Source organism: Candoia aspera, chromosome 1 (assembly GCF_035149785.1).
Source record: "Candoia aspera isolate rCanAsp1 chromosome 1, rCanAsp1.hap2, whole genome shotgun sequence".
NCBI classification, from domain to species: Eukaryota; Metazoa; Chordata; class Lepidosauria; order Squamata; family Boidae; genus Candoia; species Candoia aspera.
In genome coordinates, this window is record NC_086153.1 from 172586412 (window position 1) to 172607740 (window position 21329).

Here is a 21329-nt window from a genome sequence, read left to right on the forward strand (position 1 = left end):
GTCTTAGACATAAACTGAAATGTAATTATTTTTAGAGCTTGCTGTATGAAAACAAATGGACATGATGAGACCTGGGAAGAGAATAATTTGTGGGTACTGTACATCAAGTCCCAGTTCTCCCTGGGATGGTCACCATTCACTTAAAAAACAAAACCACCGAGAGAAAGCCATTTTTAAATAAAAAATTCAAAGTCCTACTCATTTTCTTTTGGGGACATATTGTAGGCATGCTCATACAATGGCTGTTGAGGGAGGACAGCCTACTCATACAAAGTGGCAGCAGGTATGACCTGCCCATTCTGGGCATGACAAGTCACAAGTACTTACTTGCCAGAAGGCCGGGCGTTAAGCTTGCCCTCTGTCATCCCCTCCAGCCTCACAAGATGTTCCCTAACAGTCCAGGATAACTTGTTCCTTTTTTCTGGCTAGGTGCAGGCCACACATTGGGTTGCAGCCAATCATTCTTTTATTGATAAGAATGCTTATTTTCTAAGAATGCTTGAGATGATGCTGGAGGCTGGCACTGTTTTACAGCATGCCAGCTTCCCATTTATTTATTTGTTTGTTTTAATGTCAGATACAGAGCCTGGGAGGCTCAAAGGAATTGCTGCAGGGGCACTGGTGCCCATGAGTGCCATGTTTCCTACCCCTATGATAGCAGGGCATTCTGTGCTATGAGCCCTTCACTCTGAGGTAATATATCCTAGATGAAGAATTGCCATCCCAGCTGCAACAAAACACAAGATGGAAAGCAAGAACAAAGCAAATACACAAAGCCCTGGAGACCTTCAGGCACTGAATGAAATTGTTTATGGGCTCTTCACAAAAAGGCACCTCAGCATGAATTGTGTGCAGCTTTCCCTAAATCTTTAGAACTTGGCAGCAGGGAGGACAGACTTGCTTAGTCTACTTCAAATTTCCTGGCGTCAGGAGGTCCTGTAAGTGAGCCAGGGGCAAAAGGTGGCTCATGCAGAAAACCAAGGGACCACGCAGATGGTCTATGTACACAAATGCCCCCCCCCACCTTTTTGGTAGATATTGCTGTTCCAATTTCAACAAATATTTACACAGGGAGATTTTATTGAATTTGCTGCCAATTTCTAACAGATCACAATTTTTTAATGTGTACTTAATCAAGGGTCCAGGTGGCAACTTCTTTTGTCTGGAAGCTTTCCATGCTTTTCCTGTAGTTCTTCAACCTTTTCTTTTGTCTTCCATGAGGAAGAAAGGATGGATATTTTCATATTAGTTTTTGATTGCTAGCACTAGTAGGTGTATGTCCAGAAACACCCTATGTAAAATTTCACTAATCTTGTTCTGTCTGCTTACCCTGCCCGCACCATTGATTCCCATTACTCCCCGCAAACAGAGCAGCCCCAGTGATTACCTCTGTATGCTCAGCATCCAGATTAGGAGATTCACATGTAAGACCCCGGTTTTTGATTGGAGAACTCCTCTTTGCTGGCAAATTCAACAGCTTGTTAGTACTGAAGCTACGTGAATCAAACTTTAGCAATTCTGATAGAAGACTATACATTAAATGACCCACCCTTCGTAATTATACATGAGTAACTAAAAACATTATCCTTTTTAATCAATACAGCACTATATGTTGGAGAATCTAGAATTACAGATCCCATAATCTTAATTGTATGTAACTGTAAACATTGGGCACACAGAACGGTGAGCTCAGAGTTAAAATTGGGACATACTGTACAATTCTCAGCTTCTGAAGGGACTATAAGAAGTGGTTTATGGTAACTGGGTTGTTTGAGGATAGGGGTTGTTGGATATAAGTTCTGGGCCTCATTAGTATTACAATAGCAAAAAAAAGTTGTTCACTGCATATGAAGCTGGCCTCTGTCTTTTGGGTGAAGCTAGGAAATACCTTTATTACGATTATCAGTTACACCACATCATTAATACTGTATTTGAGGGTTTGGGACATAATCATTGGCAGAAGCTGATAGCATCCTAATATTTCCCATTTTTGGTCTTTCATATATTTTTCTACCATTAGGCTAAATGAGATAACTACTTCAGATGGAAGATACTGTACAAGGTAGAGAATAGCTGCAACATGTAAGAGGTTGGCAGAGCTTGTGTGCCTCAATTTGCCCTGTGTTCTTTAAGCTAACCTGCTACCTACTATTTCAGATCTGAAGACAAAGAATTGCTTACATGAAACGAGGGGCCCCTTTTGGTTCACTTCCAACATCAATTGTAGCTAACCATGACAGTATTTCAGCTCCCCCCTGTATTTCTGGAAATACATGAAGTAGCCATGCCAGGGAGGCTCCATGTTACTGCTATAAGCAATGAATTATAGAATCAAATTACCTTGCCACACCATTAAGTCAAATGAATTCTATTTCATGTGCAATACTGCATTCTGTCAAGGTTCTCAACAAAGTTATACTCAAGCCATCAGTACTTTATCTTAAAGAATTTAAACAAGATCCTTGTAAAATTCTAGGTATGGGGCAACATGTCAAGTATATAATTTAGTACTGTAGTCACATGTAGCCCTCAAAATCTGACTCAAGCATATGTGGAGAACACTTCTATTTTAAAATCACACAAATCTATCCTCTTATCACAACCCACTTCTATCCTTAGCCTTATTTTTTAAAAAACAAGGAGATAATATCTCCTGAAAATGTAGTAATGCAAAACATGAATAATTTCTTGCATATTCTAGTAGGAAATTGAAGCCAACAATAGTCTTAAGAACATATTTCCACTCTCTTTTGCTGCTCCATCCCCAATTCAGTCTTGCTCCTCCAAGTCATCTGAGCAAGTGCAAAGTCTTCTACATATTTCCTAAAATAGTTCCTGAAATTAGGTTGTTTCCATGTAGAGCATTTATTGTGCAATTTTCATGGCTGGATTTCACAGAGTTCTACAGAGGGCCCAAATGATGATATCTGCCACTAGTGATTAAACTGCTCAGGTTTTCTCAACACTTTTTCCTTCTTTCTTCTTGCCAGGAAAGAAATCTATTAAGGATGGAGAAGCACAGTATCTTAACCATTAGTGCTAGGAATTCTGTTTGTAAAAACAATGTAGGCAATAGAAAGCCTCTTTTCACTGCCATCCTTTCAAAAAAAAGGCATGCAGATAATACTGTAAATCTATGCTGATCCAACAATCATAATAAAGGTAAAGGTAAAGGTTTCCCTCGACGTAAAGTCCAGTCGTGTCCGACTCTAGGGGGCGGTGCTCATCTCTGTTTCTAAGCCTTGGAGCCGGCGTTGTCATAGACACTTCCGGGTCATGTGGCCAGCATGACGACACGGAACGCCGTTACCTTCCCGCCGAAGTGGTACCTATTGATCTACTCACATTTGCATGTTTTCGAACTGCTAGGTGAGCAGGAGCTGGGATTAACAACAGGAGCTCACCCCGCCGCGCGGTTTCGAACCGCCGACCTTCCGATCGGCAGCTCAGCGGTTTAACCCGCAGCGCCACCGCGTCCCTAACAATCATAATAATTGCCGTGTATACATAGATGGAAAAGACCTTGATTTAGCATGCACTCCCATGTGCACACAGACATGCACATGCACACGGATACACACACACACACACACACAAACAAACCTGTGATTATATTCCTGATGGGCTTAACCAGTGCAGTAAAGGCAGTGACTTCTGGCTGCCTATGTTCCCACATTGGCTGCCAAATAACCAGACCACTGGCAAGACGAAAAGTCAGATCAGATTCCTAAAAACATACAAGAATACAGCAAGTTGTTGGATTATTCTAAGGAAAAAGGATATCTATATACTGTATGTGTAGAATTTTCCAGTTCCAAAGCTGATTTTTTTTTCCACATGTAAACTATCCCTGGTTCCAAATTAGCACTCAGATAAGGGTATGTGTGGGAATCAATTTAATTTACTGATTTTAAGTAGAGTAAGTTGATGGATCAAAGAAGGTACAACTAATAAGTGAGTTGGATTTCCTAACTACAGCAAAAATTAAACCTTAAGATGAAGCAAGATTATTCCACCGTTTCTTTCCCCCCCCCTAGTTAATTATATTATCCAATCAAAAAAGTTGTGGATGCTATAACCCATGATTGGTAAAATCTTTTCAATATAGGCAATGCAATGCATCCTCTGGAAGGCAACACTTTTTCAATTAAAAATGAATGGAGGTGTGGGGCCAGTACTACCACAGAGAGGTTCAGGGAAGCAGTATTCACCCACACTCTTTTCTGTCCTTTTTCATCTCCTGTGTAGCCCCATTGAAGGAGAGGAAACTGGAACAATAACAGAGATAGAATAGCTATAAAAGACCCACTTTGGTGAACTTCTTTAGGACTCAGAAGAGACAGAGAAGTAGTTTGCAAAACCTGGAAGGCATTATTTTAATCTCAAACAAGTCTCAGTCTGTTTGGAACTAAAATGAACCCCTTAAGGGTTAATTGGCTGGATCACTTGCATTTGAGAGTTTACAGAATATCCTGACACTGCTAATTGTGTCATGTGAACAAGACCATGTTGGATAGCCTTCACCTTCCAAAGCAGAAACAGAAAACATGATCAGAACCTCTAAGTGTATTTTGTCATTTTAAATACCCCAACAACTATGACTAAGGCTCAGTAGGAAAAAGAATGAGTCATCTTTGGGGGGAAAAAAGAGAACAATACATGGCTCTTTCATAATCCTCAGCATGTATTGAAGTCTTGGACTTAAGCTTGCCAGTCTTCATGTGAGTAGTATGAATGAGCCTAAGGAGAAATAAAGGAGGGTCATGTATGAAGATGGACTAGAGGCAGAAGACTCTCAATGCCCCACACTAGTTGGGATAATAGGGAAGAAGCACAGTAGTCACTACTCAGTTATAGAGACAATGCAAGAATATCAAGACATCGTGTTTGTGGAAAACAAGATCATATGTCCAGTAAGATTACCATCTTTTTCTAAAGATATTCTATTCATGGCAGGCAGAAAACCTGGAAGCTGGATGAGTTTGACGCTAGATGGTTGACTCTTTGCACTAAAGGGGACCAATCCTGCAACCACCTCACCCCCTTCCATATATAAATCAAATAAATCAATAAATTCCCTAATAAATGCAACATGGGTGGAGACATGATAGCAAAAAAAAAAAAATCAGACTAAGGTTTCTTGTATGTCATATGCTACATCCAAGAAACACCAAGGCAGCAGATATGCAAGGCAGTAGTTCATTATGATAGCAAATCATGCCACCTCCTTTACAGCTGCCATTTGTCTGACTTTAGGCACTTACTTTTATCCTATGAACCAGAGGAGCAAACAAAAATACAAAAAGCTCCACAGTAGCCATTGAATTCTGAAAAAACTTCCTTCTGCTGTTCTCTTCTTCCTCATTGGTACTGTCACATCTCGATTGCCCTGGAGATCCTTGGTTTTCAATCTGGTGGATAAAAGCACTGCTGCTTCCTCTCCAGCTTGATCCTCTGTCTCCTGATCCTCCAAAGTGGTCATTGCTACAGTCTTGGGGTGCTTCTAGCAACATCCAATGGAGAGTGTGAAGGAGTTTTGTCTCAGCAACACCAAGTTTGTCCTGATGTCCTAGGTGGAAAAAGATTGTGGGGACCATGATTAGATGGTGCAGCTTAAAAAGAAGCTCTGCCCAACTTGTTCTCCATAATGCCAAGCACATCCTACCATATACTGTATATCTAGCAGTCAGCTAAATGAATCTCCTTATTTGCTGCCCACTTTGAGCATCTAGAAAGACACTGTACATGGCTACTATGTTTTATTTGACTTGGTAATATATGAACTGTTCTACTTTAAATAGTTTTTAAGGCTGCTTCTAAAATATAGACATCTCCATTTCTTCTATGCTCTGAAAAACTTCATTAATGTTTCAAAAGGTATCTATGCAAGCAAGAACTATGTAAGTTCTTGGACTTTTTCTTGTATTTACATTGTATTATATTGTATTGATGGATGAATGGATAAGAATGTTTTTCTACTGGAAACATGCTTTTAATTATATTTTAATCTCTCCTGTAAAAATATAAGCAATTATCCCCTTCCTGAGGATTTTTACTGCTTATGATATTCTTACTGTTATCCATGTAGGTTTTAAAATCCAGCTGACATTTTTGTAATTGATTGCATCCTTCCATGATCCACCAAGCTGCTCCCTATGACAAGGCTCTCCATTATCAAATCCTTTTAACTCTCTATTCTTCTTGGATCATCATCTGCAATCTCTTTCCTATACAACCATCAGTTCATCTTGCCCTCACAGTTTACTATGCCATAATTTGCACAAAAACAAATGTGCATGAAAGGATTTCTTTCTCCTTCCTTCCTTCCTTCCTTCCTTCCTTCCTTCCTTCCATTCTTTTTCTAATGGAGCTAAAGTGCAAGTCATAGAACTTTAATCTGAACTGTATTTAGTCAGTTTTGATAATAAATTGATAACATAATGTCTAACCACAGTTGTTTTTAAAATCTCAGATGTGCACTGACCTAACTTGTTCCGGTTGGAAAGCAGAGTGGCTGTGCAGTGAAGGACATGTGGTAAGGCAGCTTGAACCAATTCCCAGCGTGAAATGCTCTGGATGGCTTCAGAAAGAGCTGGTGAAAGACCATGCAGCTTGTTTTCAACCAAAACTCTTTCAAAGGACTAAAATGAAATGAGGGGAAAAAAAACCCTTAGTTTAGGTTTTTGAAACTTTTACTATATTCCCTTTTTATGCACTTTGCTGCTCTCCATGCTCTCCAATAAACATTCCACAATAATTAAGTATGTTCTACTAAAGGCAGATCTTTCATGTGACGTTTTGCCCTGCTGTTTCTTGTAGCAAATATCAGCAAAGAATAGACAGCATGCATTTATCTTTTAAATTTCATGAAAATGTATCAGGGAACTGGTTGGACCATGGCTTTTGGACCCATGGCTCTATGTGCTCAATGGTACATGTTTACTATCCATGCTTGAGTAGCTTGTCTTATGCTCGCTGTATTTTGTCTAATGCTAAAATTCATGACTTTATTCTTTGGTCATGGATATTTCTAAAGGATAAAGTCTCTGCTAAGCAGGAAAGATTTTAATGGTGGCATTGCTATCATGATGGACTCACAAATCAATCGAGTGCTGCTTTCCCCTTCAAATGAACTGATAATCCTAGAGGTTCACACACTTTTGCCACACACAAATATGTAGCTTTGGATCATTTTCCTCAATAAATCAATGAACAGATATAATGTTTTGACTCATTTGTTTAATTAGGTTCTGTTTGCCTCATTTTAGGACTTGTTTGGAGAACAGATGGTATTTTAGGTCATATTTATGCAGAAATATTGAAAATACAAAAGGGTTCACAAACTTTTAAGCATCACTGTACCTGTTCATCATCTGATTAAGAGCACCAAGTAATAGTTTGCATATCTAAATAGCCTCTTCTGGATATAATCCAGCAGATTCCATATCTTTCCAATACAAGTGTGTTTGCTTTTCCCTTTTCTTCATAGCAAGCAGCTCATATTGGGTGATGGTTCTTGAAGCCCTTAATAATATGTATGGATATGTGCAATCCTCCAGACTAATTCTGTTATCAGGGAATATTTCTTGTACAGTAGGTTTAAATTTTACTTGAAGACTTATTGGACACTGTTAAAATTGTGATTGGCAGGAATCGGAAGACAACTCATTCAGCTGCAATACAGGTTTGCATCTATTTTCAGGCTGAGAGGGAGACATGTGGGAGACTAATTTCCAATTACTAGATGGAGCTAGGACAAAGAAATGGGTAGGGATGGGACAAAAGTCGATCTCTTGTTTAATTTTAATTGATTTAAAATTACTGTAATTAAACAATTACAATATTTATTCTCCATTTAATTTGGAGCATTTAATAATTCTCCCTTCATCCCACTGAAACTTGCAATTCAGCAGCCACCTTTAGAGAATTTCTGGGGAGTGTTTGGGGGAAAGTGTGTGTGTGGGGGGGGGGGGGGAGTGTAGTTGGGAAGTCCCAGACAGAAAATGTCTGAGATACAGAAGGTCATTGAGGAGGACCTTGAGGGGTTTATAAAAACATAAAGGATTAAAAAAAAAAAGTCTGGCTATAGTTCAAAATAAAGTGGGGGAGGGAGCACTTCCTTATGTTCTTGATTCAATATTTTGAAAAGAATCAGTTCTTGTCTGTTTGTGGCCACCAAGCAAAGTAAAAATGGACAAGAACGTGTGAACAAGTGCAATATCTTACTTGTTTCCAGTTTTGCAGAATCTTTGTACAATAAACAGAACTGTTAAAAGACTTGCAGCATATTTTAAGCCATATATCTTTATCATATCATCATGAAACTTTAAAAAAATAAAATATCAAAGGACATAGTACTATTTTTTAAAATAACATGCTTCGGCACCACAAGAGTTCTCCCTAAGCTGATGAACTCCTAAAATGTTGGGATTACAACTCCCAAAATTTCCAAGGAGCATGGCCAAGACCATTCCAGTACATCTGGATTGTACCAGGCTGAGGAAGGTCAAGCTATTCTGTTTGCATGCAATGTATTAGCCTCCCTTCACACTGAGAATGGCAATAGTCTAGTCAACTTTAAAAGAAGCTCTAATGAAACAGAATTAAAAATGCACTTAAGCCTTCCATTGGAATCAGTGGAACTGACATGTACTTGAAATTGAGTGAGATTGTGCTAACAATTTTATTCATCTTTGGTATGAAGCAATCCTTAACAAAATATCCTTTTAAAAGATCTTTCCATGAGTATAAAGAAGTGCTTGCAAGTAGGAAAATGGACTCTAAGCAACAGTTCCACATCTTCCCAGAAATATTAATCATATTTCTTTCACAGGGATATAAAAACAAGGCTATGATTTACTAGTGTTCATATGTTGATGTCTTCATATCTGACAGCATTTTTTTTTCTTGGCCTTCAAGACAGTTTTTGACTCCTAGCAACTGCCTGGACTAGTCCCTGCAGTTTTCTTGGCAAGGTTTCAGAAGTGGTTTGCCATTGTCTCCTTCCTAGGGCTGAGGGAGAGTGACTAGCCCAAGGTCACCCAGCTGGCTTTGTGCCCAAGGTGGGACTAGAACTCTTGGTCTCCTGCTTTCTAGCCTGGTGCCTGAACCACTTCACCATACTGGCTCATAATGGCTTGTAATTAACACAGAGAAATCTTTAACAGCAGTTGAGCATTTGTTAGCCAATCCATTGTAACTGACCTCCAAACATTCCTACATGTTCACCAAGATATCTATTTTTATCCCCTAGATCAACTAACTTTCTCTTATTTTGCTCAGCCCCAAGTTGCTAGAGAGTTTTAAAGTGTTAACTGAGATACATAGTAAAAGGACAGTCATGTTAGTCTATGAAGGCAAAAAATCAGTAGGAATCTGGTAGCATCTTTTCTGACTAACAAATTTTATTGAAAGCTGCACAAAAACTTATGCCATTTAATATAATTTATTAGTAGGAAAAGAGGCTACCCGAGTCCTTCTGAGAACATAAGATTAGGCAAATCTGACTAGAGTATTTTTCAGTGCTACTTTTTCTCACTTTCTTGTCTCCAAACTTCTGGTATTAGAGCAACAGGATCAGTAATGTGATTATGAAGACTGGGTAGAAAAAAACCTAAAAGCGATATTAACAATAAACATAGATGACTCTCAAAATGGAGCTTAGCAACAATGCTGGGAAGCTAGTGGAAGAAGCAGTATAGTTGAAAAATATAACTTTCCAATAAATATGATTTGTAAAACTATATCTTTGATGTTATTCAGTGTGACCAAATTGCCAAGTGAAAAACACACATGGGCTGCTATATTTTTATGATTCTATGTTCACTGCCCAGAGTCACTGGTTTGAGATGGGCAGCTATACAAATTGAATTAAATAAATAAATAAATAAATATTCAAGGAAACAGTGGCCAGTATCTAATCTGTTGTTAATTCACACCCAACAAGTTTCATAATTTTTCAGAAATAGCTTGATATCTATGTTAACTTACTTAAAATGATTATGGATTGGGAATTTGACAAAATGATCTCAGACAATTAAGTAAACTGGAGCAGGGCATATATTAAAATTATGAGTTGTTCTATGGTAGAATACCGTAGAGACAAACAAACTTTGGGGGACAGTAGAGCACAACAGTGAAGGAGACAATGATGTGAAGATATCATCCTAATTGACAGGGTTTGAGTGAGCAAATAGGGAGAACTAAAAAGTTTAGTCATATTAGACAGATCTGCACTGTCTTTCAAGGGCAAGGTATAGGAACATGACCAATTACAGTTGCCCCCAGACCCTTACAGTAATCTTTCCCTGCAACCTGGTGGTCTCATGTCAATTACAAAAACACTTCTTTTGCTAGAGGTGTTTGATGAGGCATTTTATGGGGAACCCCTAACAAGCTTTCCCTTTAAACTAAGGGTTTTTACTTGGCTAACCTGATTGCTTAAGAACGAAACAAGAAGAAATCATATCTCCTGATAGTATCCTAAGACGCAAATGTGAATGTAGAGAAACAGGAGTCTACAATTGTGACCTGCAAAGTTTGTGCCGTGTTCCTCTTCCTGCCTGAAAACAACATGGCATAAAATTTACAGCAAATGCAAGCTTGTACCAGACCTGGAACAGAAAAAAAAAATCAGAAGTATTGAAGCTGTAAATAACCACCTTTCACTTGATGCTAAAGGATGGGCGTTAATCAATTCAAGGGAAGAAAGTTCTACAGCAAAAATTGATAGTAGCAGCTCCTCTTGATCAAGAAGCCAGTCTGACCTAACAGTGAATCCAGTGGATGAGAGTAATAGCCAAAAACCAGGGATATGAAGATATTCTGCAATGCTGAAACTCAGAAACGATTGTGAGTCTTGCAAAGGCTTGCAAATGAAACAGGTTCTGAGCATTCTGGGGAAGACAAACAGACGATGCAGAATGGGGAAGAGGGTGGTGGATCCCTGTAGGACAGAAAAGATGCAACTATGCCTTATAAGACAGAAGAGTTGTGGTAGCTGATGACTCATGGCTGCTAGGAAACGAGACACTGATATGAGCTGCACTGTCTGCCAAGGGCAAGGAATAGGAACGTGACAGAATACAGTTCCCCCCAGGCCCTTACAGTAATCTTTCTCTGCAACTTGGTGGTCTCATGGCACTTACAAGCAAAACTTAGTAAGAGGCAGAATGGTTTCTGACAGGCGAAGAAGCTGGTGCCTTATATGTGTATATTCAAGGTTTTAAATCTATAACTTTCTTCTCTTTTCTTCTGTAATGAATTGGTGCAGCCCGTTTCTCATGCTGCATCTGGCCAGTGTTTACAAAATGTTGCTGTCTAATCCCAGGCTCTTCATTTCCCACCTTGCTAGTTCTGCCCTCATAACAACTTTATTATTCAAATTTAATTACTGCCCATCTCCCCCAACTTCCATGATTTATTAAGTCCACTGACAACTATCCTCTTATTCTACAGTAATACATGTGGGAACAAATGATACTGAATAGCTATGACCATATCACCATGATCTCTGAAAAATCTCTGAAGAGCTTGGGGGCTTGGATTATATTCTCATCCATTTTTCCAATCCATGAAAGAGGATCAGAAAGGGGAAAAGGAATGCTGAAAGTCAACAATTGTCTATGCAAATGGGGTTGATGGAAGAGATTTGCTTTCTGGGACCATGGCTTATGTCATCTAACTGACAAACTACTGACAAAAGATTGGTTGCATCCTAAAGGAGGGATAAAAATGTGCTTTGCACAATGAGCTTGATTAGGGGGTTTTAAACCGAATCTTGTAGGAAATGAAAATAAAATCTCCGTGTTAAGGACATCAGATAAAAAAAAATATGCACTGTGGAAAGTGGAAAGGATGCTGAAAATTCATGCAAATACTCAGAGCACGGGAAATAAACAAGATGAACTTGAGCTTTTAGCACAAAAGGGAAAATATAATTTAATAGGTATAATAGAGACCTGGTGGGATGACTCTCATGAGTAGAATATAGTAGTTGAAGTATACAGTTTGTTCCAAAGAAACAGAATCAGTAGCCATTAAGGGGGAAGTGCACTGTATGTTAAAAATACGCATTCCTGACCAGACATCCAGATGAATGAACTTGGCAGTATTTCAAGAGCATTTTGGTTAAGATAAATCAAGGAAAAAATAAAAGTAGCACTGTTGCTGCTGTCTGTTATTTCCCTCCCAACCAATAAAAAAAAGATGTAGATGATGCCTTTTAAAAGCAATTTGCAGTTCTTTCAAAGTGAGATTGTAGTCATGGGAGACTGTAGTTACTCTAACATCTCTTGGGAGTTAAAGTCTAATGGTTTTTCCAGGAAATTTCTGACTTTCTTTCTCCTTCAGAATTTGGAAGAAGGCACAACAAGATCAGCTATCCTTGATTTGATATTAATCAATAGGTAAGACTTAGTTAAGGTGTGATGGTGAAAGGTCCCCTGTGCAAACACTGAGTCATGTCTGACCCTTTGGGGGGACGCTGCTTTCATGACATTTTCTTGGCAGACAATAGCGGGGTGGTTTGCCATTGCCTTCCCCACTCGTCACCTTCCCCAGCAAGCCGGGTACTCACTTTACTGACCTGGGAAGGATGGAAGGCTGAGTCGACCTGAGCTGGCCACCCGAGAATCCAGCTTCCACTGGGATCAAACTCAGGTCGCGGGGGGAGTTTTGGTTGCAATACTGCCATCTACCACTCTGTGCAGGCTGACAATACATCCTGTTTTGAATGGGACAGTCCCATTTTTTTAACATTTCCTGACCGTCCTGTCATTTTAATATAAATGTCAATTTTGTCCTGTTTTTTAAAAACGTTGGAGCTGTTATTGGGAAAAGCAGGAAAAAATTGAAATTGAAAAGGAGGCTGACTTGGCAGTAGTTCTCAATCCAGCGGGAAACCTAGAGTAGAACCTCAGGAACAGCTGATTGGCGGTGAGCAAGAGGAAGAGTCGCTGCTGCCAATCAGTGCAGTGGAAGACAGCCAGAAAAACACGCCCAGCAGAAAGGAAGCCAATTGGCTCTCAGGCCAAAACGGTGGGAAGAAAATAAAGTAAAAGGGTGCGCCAGAGAGGAACAGGTTGTTAGGGACAACCGTTCACTAGACTCCTCCATTCCCAGTCCTCCTCCAGTCCCAGCTCGCCGCCACCCTCAGCCCTCCCCTTCTCCAGCCTCCTGCCGCCTCGTTCCTTTCCTCTGTCCCAGCCCACCACCGCCGTCAGCCCTCCTGCAACCTCTCCGCCCAACGCCACCCCTGCACCAGCCTCTCCGGACCCAACCATTGCCGCACCTCCCCCTCCTGCACCTTCCCAGCTTATTGTCGATAATTTTTTTATCATCTTTTTCATGAATACAGAATATTACATAAGTTTAAACCCGTCCCGTTTTGCCATCCCAATGTCCCATTTTTGTCTCAAAGAAATATGGTCATCCTAACTCTGCACCACATGAGGCTGTCTTAGTTAAGGTACTGGGCAAGAAACTGAGAAACCATCAGTTTTAGTTAGTTAAATATAAAACTTCAAAGAGTGGGTTTTAATAAACACAAAGCAATGATTAATAGGCCTGTAAACTAAAAGGCAAGAGATCTCAAATCTTCATTACCTAAAGCACTATGTGTCTATACGTTCTGACCCTAGTTTCCTGCCTTGGTAGTTATTGCTGCCACCACCTATTTTTTATGGGATGCATCACTTTCCTGAAGTCCTCCTGTTAACCCTCAGCTGTAAAAAAATGGTAGAGTTCTCTGTACCTGTACTGCTCTTCTGGTGAATAAAAAGATGGTAAAGGTGGTATTATTATTATTATTATTATTATTATTATTATTATTATTATTATTATCTTCTATAGCAAGCTCCTGGCCCTCTAGCACAGAGGTGTGTAGCTAGAGGTTTCAGCCCTTCCCTGCCTTTGGAGATAAATCAATCTTGCAAGAGATAAATAAAATCGAACTTTATTTTTTAAAAAAGAAAAGAAAGTAAAAAATACAAGATATTAAACCTCATTTGCAAAAATGCATGCAGTGTTCCCAGCACACCACAAGGTGGTGCTGATCACCGATCTATGGCATGGTCTCCACTTCCAAATAACTTCAGCTCACAAACAGTTCAAATTAAAAAATATTTTGGAAACCTATCTGCAATTACACAGAATGCCCTCCTTGTGCAGAGTAATAGACCATAAGGTTTAACTGATACACATAGGTAAAAGAAGTTAAAATTTAAACTTTGGATTAAGGTAATTTCCTAAGACAAAAACTGAGTAATGAAGCAATGTCCTCTATTTCTTTTCCCTCTAGCTCCCTTGACTTTGGGAGATACTTCAGAACAGTTGGTGAGATGGTACATCTCATTTCTTTCCCCAGCTCTGGCACAGTAACTTCTTGCTCTGTTTCCCCAGAGTTGTGCTTTTGTCTTTTAAAAGAACAAATCCTTTTTTTCTCTCTAGACAGGGAACCTGTGAGGGAACCTCCTGAGTCTAGATGCTAAAACTCGTATCTGAGAGAAGGTGCATGTTGAGATATAAATGCTGTTTGGCATTGTGAATGCAAACTGGCTATTCGCTATGGCAAGAAACATTAATGGGAGAAGGAGCTCAAAATAAGTGGGATTTCTTAAAGAAAAAGGTATTGGTATTATAAGCACAATTGCAAACAATTCCAGTAACATACGCCAAGTGACAAAGCAAAAGTACAAACAGACAGCTCAGAACTGTAACTCTGGTGTCAAGAAAACAAATGTCTACAATGAGCTGAGATTAATGAAGGATGCAGACAGAGTTTATTTAGATGCACTGGAAAGAAAAGAAAAAGAAAAGAATCAGTATACTAGTTGCTAAGTAAGTGTGAAAAAATGCTAAACAAGAACCATTCAGCTCCTATTTTGTTTTGGTCTTCTCCAGCCCACTCAAAAAAGTGTTCTACCAGGAAACTGTGAAAAGCAGGATGAAGGAGAAGAACTGACAACTGAGACTGATGGATAATGTGATAACCTTGATAACTTGAACAAGTTTAAATCTTCAGGATCAGATGAACCTTGAACACTGCAGGAACTAGCTGATAATCTGGCTGAACCTTTATGTATTTCTCTTGAAAAATCCTGGATAACTGGTGGAGTGTCAGATAATTAGAGGAGAGTGGGTGCTGTCCCTATCTTCCAAGTCAGGAAAATGGAAAGTCTGGTTAACAGACCAGTCAGTTTGACATCAATAATTAGGAAGGTTTTAGAGCAGATAATAAAGAAATGGCACCTTGAAAATGCAATAATTATCATAAGTCAGCAGGCATTTTTTGGTAAACAAACTCTTGCCAGACTTAATCTTGTATCTTTTTGTATCAGGCATCATAGGAATGCTGTAAACATAATATATCTTGATTTCAGCAAACTGTTTAACAAGGTACCTTATGACATGCTGATCAGCAAATGCACAAGGACAGAATGGAGGATACTGGCTTGGTAACAGATTGTTGTTGATATTGATAGCATTCTTCAAATTGCAGAAAAGATGTCACCCATAAGAAAGTCAAAATCCATTCTCTCTCATCCAGAGTGAAGAACCAATGTATGTAGAAAGACATTTAAATTACAGGAAGGCAAATTCTGACTAAATGCTGGGGCGGGGGTGGGGGGGCGGAATCCTGTCTAAGTTTAACAGCAGAACCAGTTACCCAGCGAAATGGTGGGCTCCCCTTGACTAAATGTGTTCCTAATCCAGCTGGAAAGTTGGCAGCCTGAACCTTGTGTGATCAGGGTATGTTGTTTTCAGTGCACGATGACTTCCTCATTGGTAGGCAGACTATCTACTGCTAGAGAATACCTTCTCATCTACTTATAAGCACTGAGCAGAGATGGCTGATTGCATGTTTTAGTGATGTAAGAACTACAAGAACCAATTTTACACATCTTTTCCAGAAAACTCCTTAGCAATGGCTTGGACATTCTATACGTCACTTTAGACCCCTGTTCCCATCTTAAGAAAAAATGACAGAAGAATAATTCAAGACTTAGCTAACTGCAAATTTTCAGAGACAAAGGCAGGTCTATTTCATATTTTTATAAAGTTCCATACACAATGATGCTGCAGCCTATACTGCAAATTAAGAAATTCTGCATTTGATTCAAAGGCCCATCTATTCAATTAAATTTATCTACCACCATTATCTAAAGCTTCAGTTAATCATCTTTTGTTTACATAGCTCTGAAGACTGCAGCCCTGATTACACTGCTCTTGGTCTATTGCCACTCGCCTTGCAACTGGCTCAGTTCTGTACAGCAGCCTGTCTTGTTGGAGAAGTACAATTGACCTTTAAATGATGTAAGTATAGTAACAAATAGGAGAAATATAAAAGGGACATTCTAAAAATAGTGCACCATCACACACTTCAGTGGCTTTAGCTGGGCAACTCATAAGACTACACAGGATACACTCAATTGTAAAGAAAGTGATATAATTATAATTATGGTTATGTCTCCCTGGCCTTTGGAAAAATTACAAGAACAACAGACTCGGAAAGCGAGGCAGATCATCCTGACAGAGCCTAAAGGGGTTTAATGTGTGATGATAAACAGCTAGGTAGATCAGGCAATAGGTGTTAGGTTTTTAAATAAAAAGACCCACTGAACTCAGAGAGATGGGCATGACCATGGACAGAGTTTGTAAGTTTCTCTCTGCCAGCAGTGCAGCAGAAGTTGGGACCAGGAGATATGCCCCATCTGTGAGAGGATGAAACAGGAGAAAGCTATAACAATAAGAAGTACAAAAATATGAAAAGCAACTGCTGTAATGCTCTGCATTTGTGGAAAACTAGCTGTATTCTTTCCATCTGGGTTGTGGATCACAACTTACTTTCCTAATTAGCTAGAAGGTAACCTTCTAGTATTGGGACGTGGTGGCGCTGTCGGTTAAACCGCTGAGCTGCTGAGCTTGCCAATCAGAAGGTCGGCGGTTCAAATCTGCATGATGGGGTGAGCTCCCGTTGCTAGTCCCAGCTCCTGCCAACCTAGCAGTTCGAAAACATGCAAATGTGAGTAGATTAATAGGTACCACTTTGATGGGCAGGCAACGGCGTTCCATTTAGTCATGCCGGCCACATGACCATGGAAGTGTCTACGGACAGACGCCGGCTCTTCAGCTTTGAAATGGAGATGAGCACCACCCCCTAGAGTCAGACACAACTGGACTTAATGTCAAGGGAAACCTTTACCTTTACCTTTACCTTCTAGTAATGTGGTGACCTCATCAGAAAAGGCCTATTTTTGGCTCATTTTAAAAACTGTTTGCAGGAATTGGAGGACTTAAACCCCACCACCATCCCCCATTGGCTCAATGTCATGCCAGCAAAACTTGGCAGCAAAATGACCACATTTCACTAGCCAACAAATTCAAAGGGTTTATACCATATTACTTTCACAAATGGTCAGCTTTATATATATATTTGCTTATAAATACAGTTCTTAAACTGTACTTGACTACAGTTCATAATATGAACTTCTTCCCAGCTAAATGATTACTTAATAGTTTCCTATGCATCAAGGACATTAAATCCACCTAGTGATTATCAATCACCTTTGAACAGAAGCTGAAAGAGATGAAATTAACTCCATGAACAATCTGAGAAGATGTGCCAACATTTAAAACGGTGGACAGAGTCTAGCCCTTAGGATCCTCAGCTTGTTAATACATATTCTAGGAGTTGAAGTCTACCCATCTGGAGATCATCCTGGTCATCCATTGTCTGTCATGACATGCTTATACCACTGGAAAAGGCTAACCGCATCAAGGCCAATTACTGTACAAACTGGAGCCTAATCTGTGTTGGCCCCTGAGAAACTGGCCCTGTTTAATCCTAACAGAAAACCTGCATTCCAGAATAAAATAAACCCAGCTGTTGGAAGATAAGTGGGTTGAACTGGCTTTTTGATGAAGAAACAAAGAGAGAGGGATACGAGATGGGGGGAAAGTGAACTTTGTTTTTTTGTTCATCTGCTATTACAGAGAACATACTATTATACAGAAAGGAGTTTCTGTAAATTCTGCATTAGGGTACTACATGAGTGAGGAGACTTTATGGGAACGATTGTGCAATTCATCACATTTCTTTGTCTATGGACTTGTTTTTTCCAGTGAATTTATTCTTAATAATTTAATTAGATAATAAAAGAGTTGAAATGAAGCAAAAGAACTCACTCAGCAAGACTGAATGTACCCATCAGGTATAAACATCTGCTGAAAGTCCCTCCCACTTGGCACCCATGATCCTTGTGCAAAACAGCAGGTCTTTTCTGCAGAGGCCCCCACGTTGTGGACTTCACTTCCCCTTGGTGTCTGTGTAGCACCCCCACCCGGCTTTTTGTAAAGCTGCCAGAACAATGTTATTCTACATGTTCTTAACTCCCTATTTGGTTGTCTTCAGCATTCACCTGTTGGGATTGTTTTGGAGTGGGTTGCCTTCTGTTTTTTTGACCCTTTCTTCTTGTATATCATCCAGAGCCTTCAGGTTAAGATGGGTTACAAACATTGCAAATCAATCAATCAATCTACATATCCCCCTTAAATGGGATATAACTTTTAGCAAGAAACAAAGTCAAAGCCTTTACTATTGGTGTGGTGTTTTTTGAGGGGGACGGATCTAAAAAAGCCTAAATTCTAGCACCGGGCAAGCTTTGTGTGGAGAACCACAAAGATCACCTTGGGAAGGAATGTGATGGCTATCAAAACATGATGTAAGCCTGAGAAAATGTGAGAAAATGTGAGAATATTAGAAAGAGACATAATCTGGCCCTGCCTTAACTCTCTTTAGTATAAGAGGGAGGGGAAGGATCCCACTATCAGGTTTTCAAGATTTTGTTACTATAGCCTATACCAATATAGTCAGGTTCCAGTATTTCTTGTGGAATCTGTTTCCTGATCTGGCCTACTTCAGAAGGCCGACACTTTGAAAATGTCTAGAAAGTCATGTTTTGTATCTCACCCAAATGTAGCATCTCTCTGCTAGTCATTAAAGCAGTCCCTCTTTTTTCAGGTTTCCAAAAGAGCATGGCTGGTTTAAGAAGCATCTTACTTTAATAAATTTACTTCTTAAAGCAATTGCATCATTTTTCAGGCTACAGAACCCTGTTAAATATTCTGTTCAGAAGCACGTTTGATCCAGAGTACCTCAGACCAGTCAATCTTCACAACTAGGAATAAATGCCACTTTCTTCTGCCTCCTATTCTTCAGGTTTCTAGGATTGCTCAGGGGTTTCACTGAATTCTTGCTGGAGTTCCCTCTAGTGAGATCTCTGCTTAAAGCCCTGTGGACTTTGGCTTGCTAGAAGCTTGATCATACCTGGAAGCACAGCTTCTTGCTCAGAGACTTTCCTTTTTAATTGGAGGGTTTGCTCTTTCCTCAACCCTCCTTCCTTTAGTCCCCAGTTCAAGTCCTCTGTCAATTGACCAGCCACTGCCTTCACATGTCCCCCTTTGTGCCTTTTTTCAGTCAGTACCTGAAGCTGCCTCCCACTTCACTGGAATAAAGACACCCAGGGATCTATGGGGATGGCAGATGTTTCTGGTTCCATATTTGGAAATAGAAATGAAATAAGGATTATACCCAGTGACTGGACAACGAGTTCTTGTCCAAAGGAACTAAATCCTTCGAATTACTCCTAGACTTCTTGTTCTTGGCTAAATTATGCTGAATGAATTGTAATTTAGCAAATCCTTTTTTAAAAAAACCTTTGATGCTAAATATGACAACAGCTGAAAGCTAAATAAACATGGAGAAACTGTGTTACTAGACTGTTCAAAGAACAATAATATAAAAGACTCTGAGAGACAAACAAAATCTTAAGAGGAAGGTTTTTACAGTATATGATTTTTCTCTTTTTAAAAAAATCAACAGAAAACCCAGTTACTGGTTTATGGATTTTGTATCAATTTTCCTACAACCTTCATGTTATTCTGCAATTTGCAAATTATTCACAACATATCAATACCTCAAATATACACTTTTTTTCCTACTCCCCTATATATTTAAATACAATTTAGCCCTAACATGCTTTTTAGTCCAATGTTTCCAAATATATGCTTATTTTTATGCAACTTTATGCACCTTTTACCAGCATATACGAGAATATTTTTGAAAATTATAAAAAGAGAGAGAATGAGCAGCAAAATAATGAATCTGTTTATATTACCAAATAAACGAAAATAAGCTGCTGGTTGTTTGAAAAGAGAAGGATCATATTTTTTAAAGGAAGCATTTATAGATAAGTCAGTTGATACAAGACATTAAACAGGTTTCAAGAATGAGTGCATTCAAGAGCAAGATTTCATTGAACAGCTTACACTAAGCAATAAACTGCTTATAAAAGTATGAAGAATAAAATGCTGAATGCAACAATTTACTTCTCCCTTAGGTCTACCTAAGAAGTAGGGGACAGGACAGAGAAGGATGGAAAAGGCAATATTGGAAAATATATATAGCCCAGGGTTGAATTGTTGGGTTCTTGGTAAATGTTGTAAGAGGCTATGCTTGAAGCATATACAGTACTGAAGAGCATCTCTCCCTTAACCATTCAAATTATCAAGGACCTTAAGACCACTGTTATTTAGAGTGAGTAGCTGTGATAGTTTCACGTTAGTTTCAGACTTGAAGAAATGAGGCAAGATAAACATGGCCTTCCAGAGATAGGACTTTTGGGTACCAGTCCCTTATGGGATGCTGGTATTCTGTAGGGTTTATGACAGTCATGGAAACATTCATAGATCATCTCCTGCTAATGAGCACTACTCCTTATGTTCCCCACCACCCAGCCAAGTTTGGTTTGGGAGCCTGTGGGGAGCGAAAAGGACATTTTCAAGAAATGGCAGGAAAAGAATCATAGAATCATAGGATTGGAAGGGACCTTGGAGGTCTTCTAGTCCAACCCCCAGAAGACATCCTTTTGAAAATCCCCCATTTGCTAGTTCTCCCTCATAGGTGATCCTCAAACACTAGTTTGAAGACTTTTTTTCCTTGTAAGGAATTGTTCAGCCATGAGATTAACCAGAGCAACTCAGGGATTATATACATGCTATGAACTGAAATCTTCCAAAAACTAATGTAATCTCTACTGAGAACATTTAGCTTGTAATGGGAAACATGTGAAAAAAAATATTATAAAGGCAATATTTTGGGGGTTTTTTTTAACCACGTTTACATTCAATTTATTTGGTAGATTTTGGTGGAGGATATTTTTCACTTAAACTATTTTTTCTTATTTTTTAATGATATATAAACAAAGAAACAAAGAAACAAACAGGAAAAGGGATAAAATAATAAAATACAAATGAATAAATAAGGGATT

General features: G+C 39.2%; 1 protein-coding gene across 1 annotated transcript in view; it reads right to left on the reverse strand.

Annotated features, from left to right (window-relative positions):
- The window catches only part of UNC80 (unc-80 homolog, NALCN channel complex subunit), a 159381-nt gene that overhangs the window by 134687 nt on the left and 3365 nt on the right, over positions 1-21329 (reverse strand). The window contains exons 3-6 of the mRNA XM_063303281.1: positions 6485-6641; positions 5265-5569; positions 3604-3727; positions 1388-1461 (exon numbers count right to left, since the gene is read on the reverse strand). Of these exons, the coding sequence (XP_063159351.1) occupies positions 1388-1461; positions 3604-3727; positions 5265-5569; positions 6485-6641 (660 nt within the window). The remainder of the gene's footprint in view (positions 1-1387; positions 1462-3603; positions 3728-5264; positions 5570-6484; positions 6642-21329) is intronic.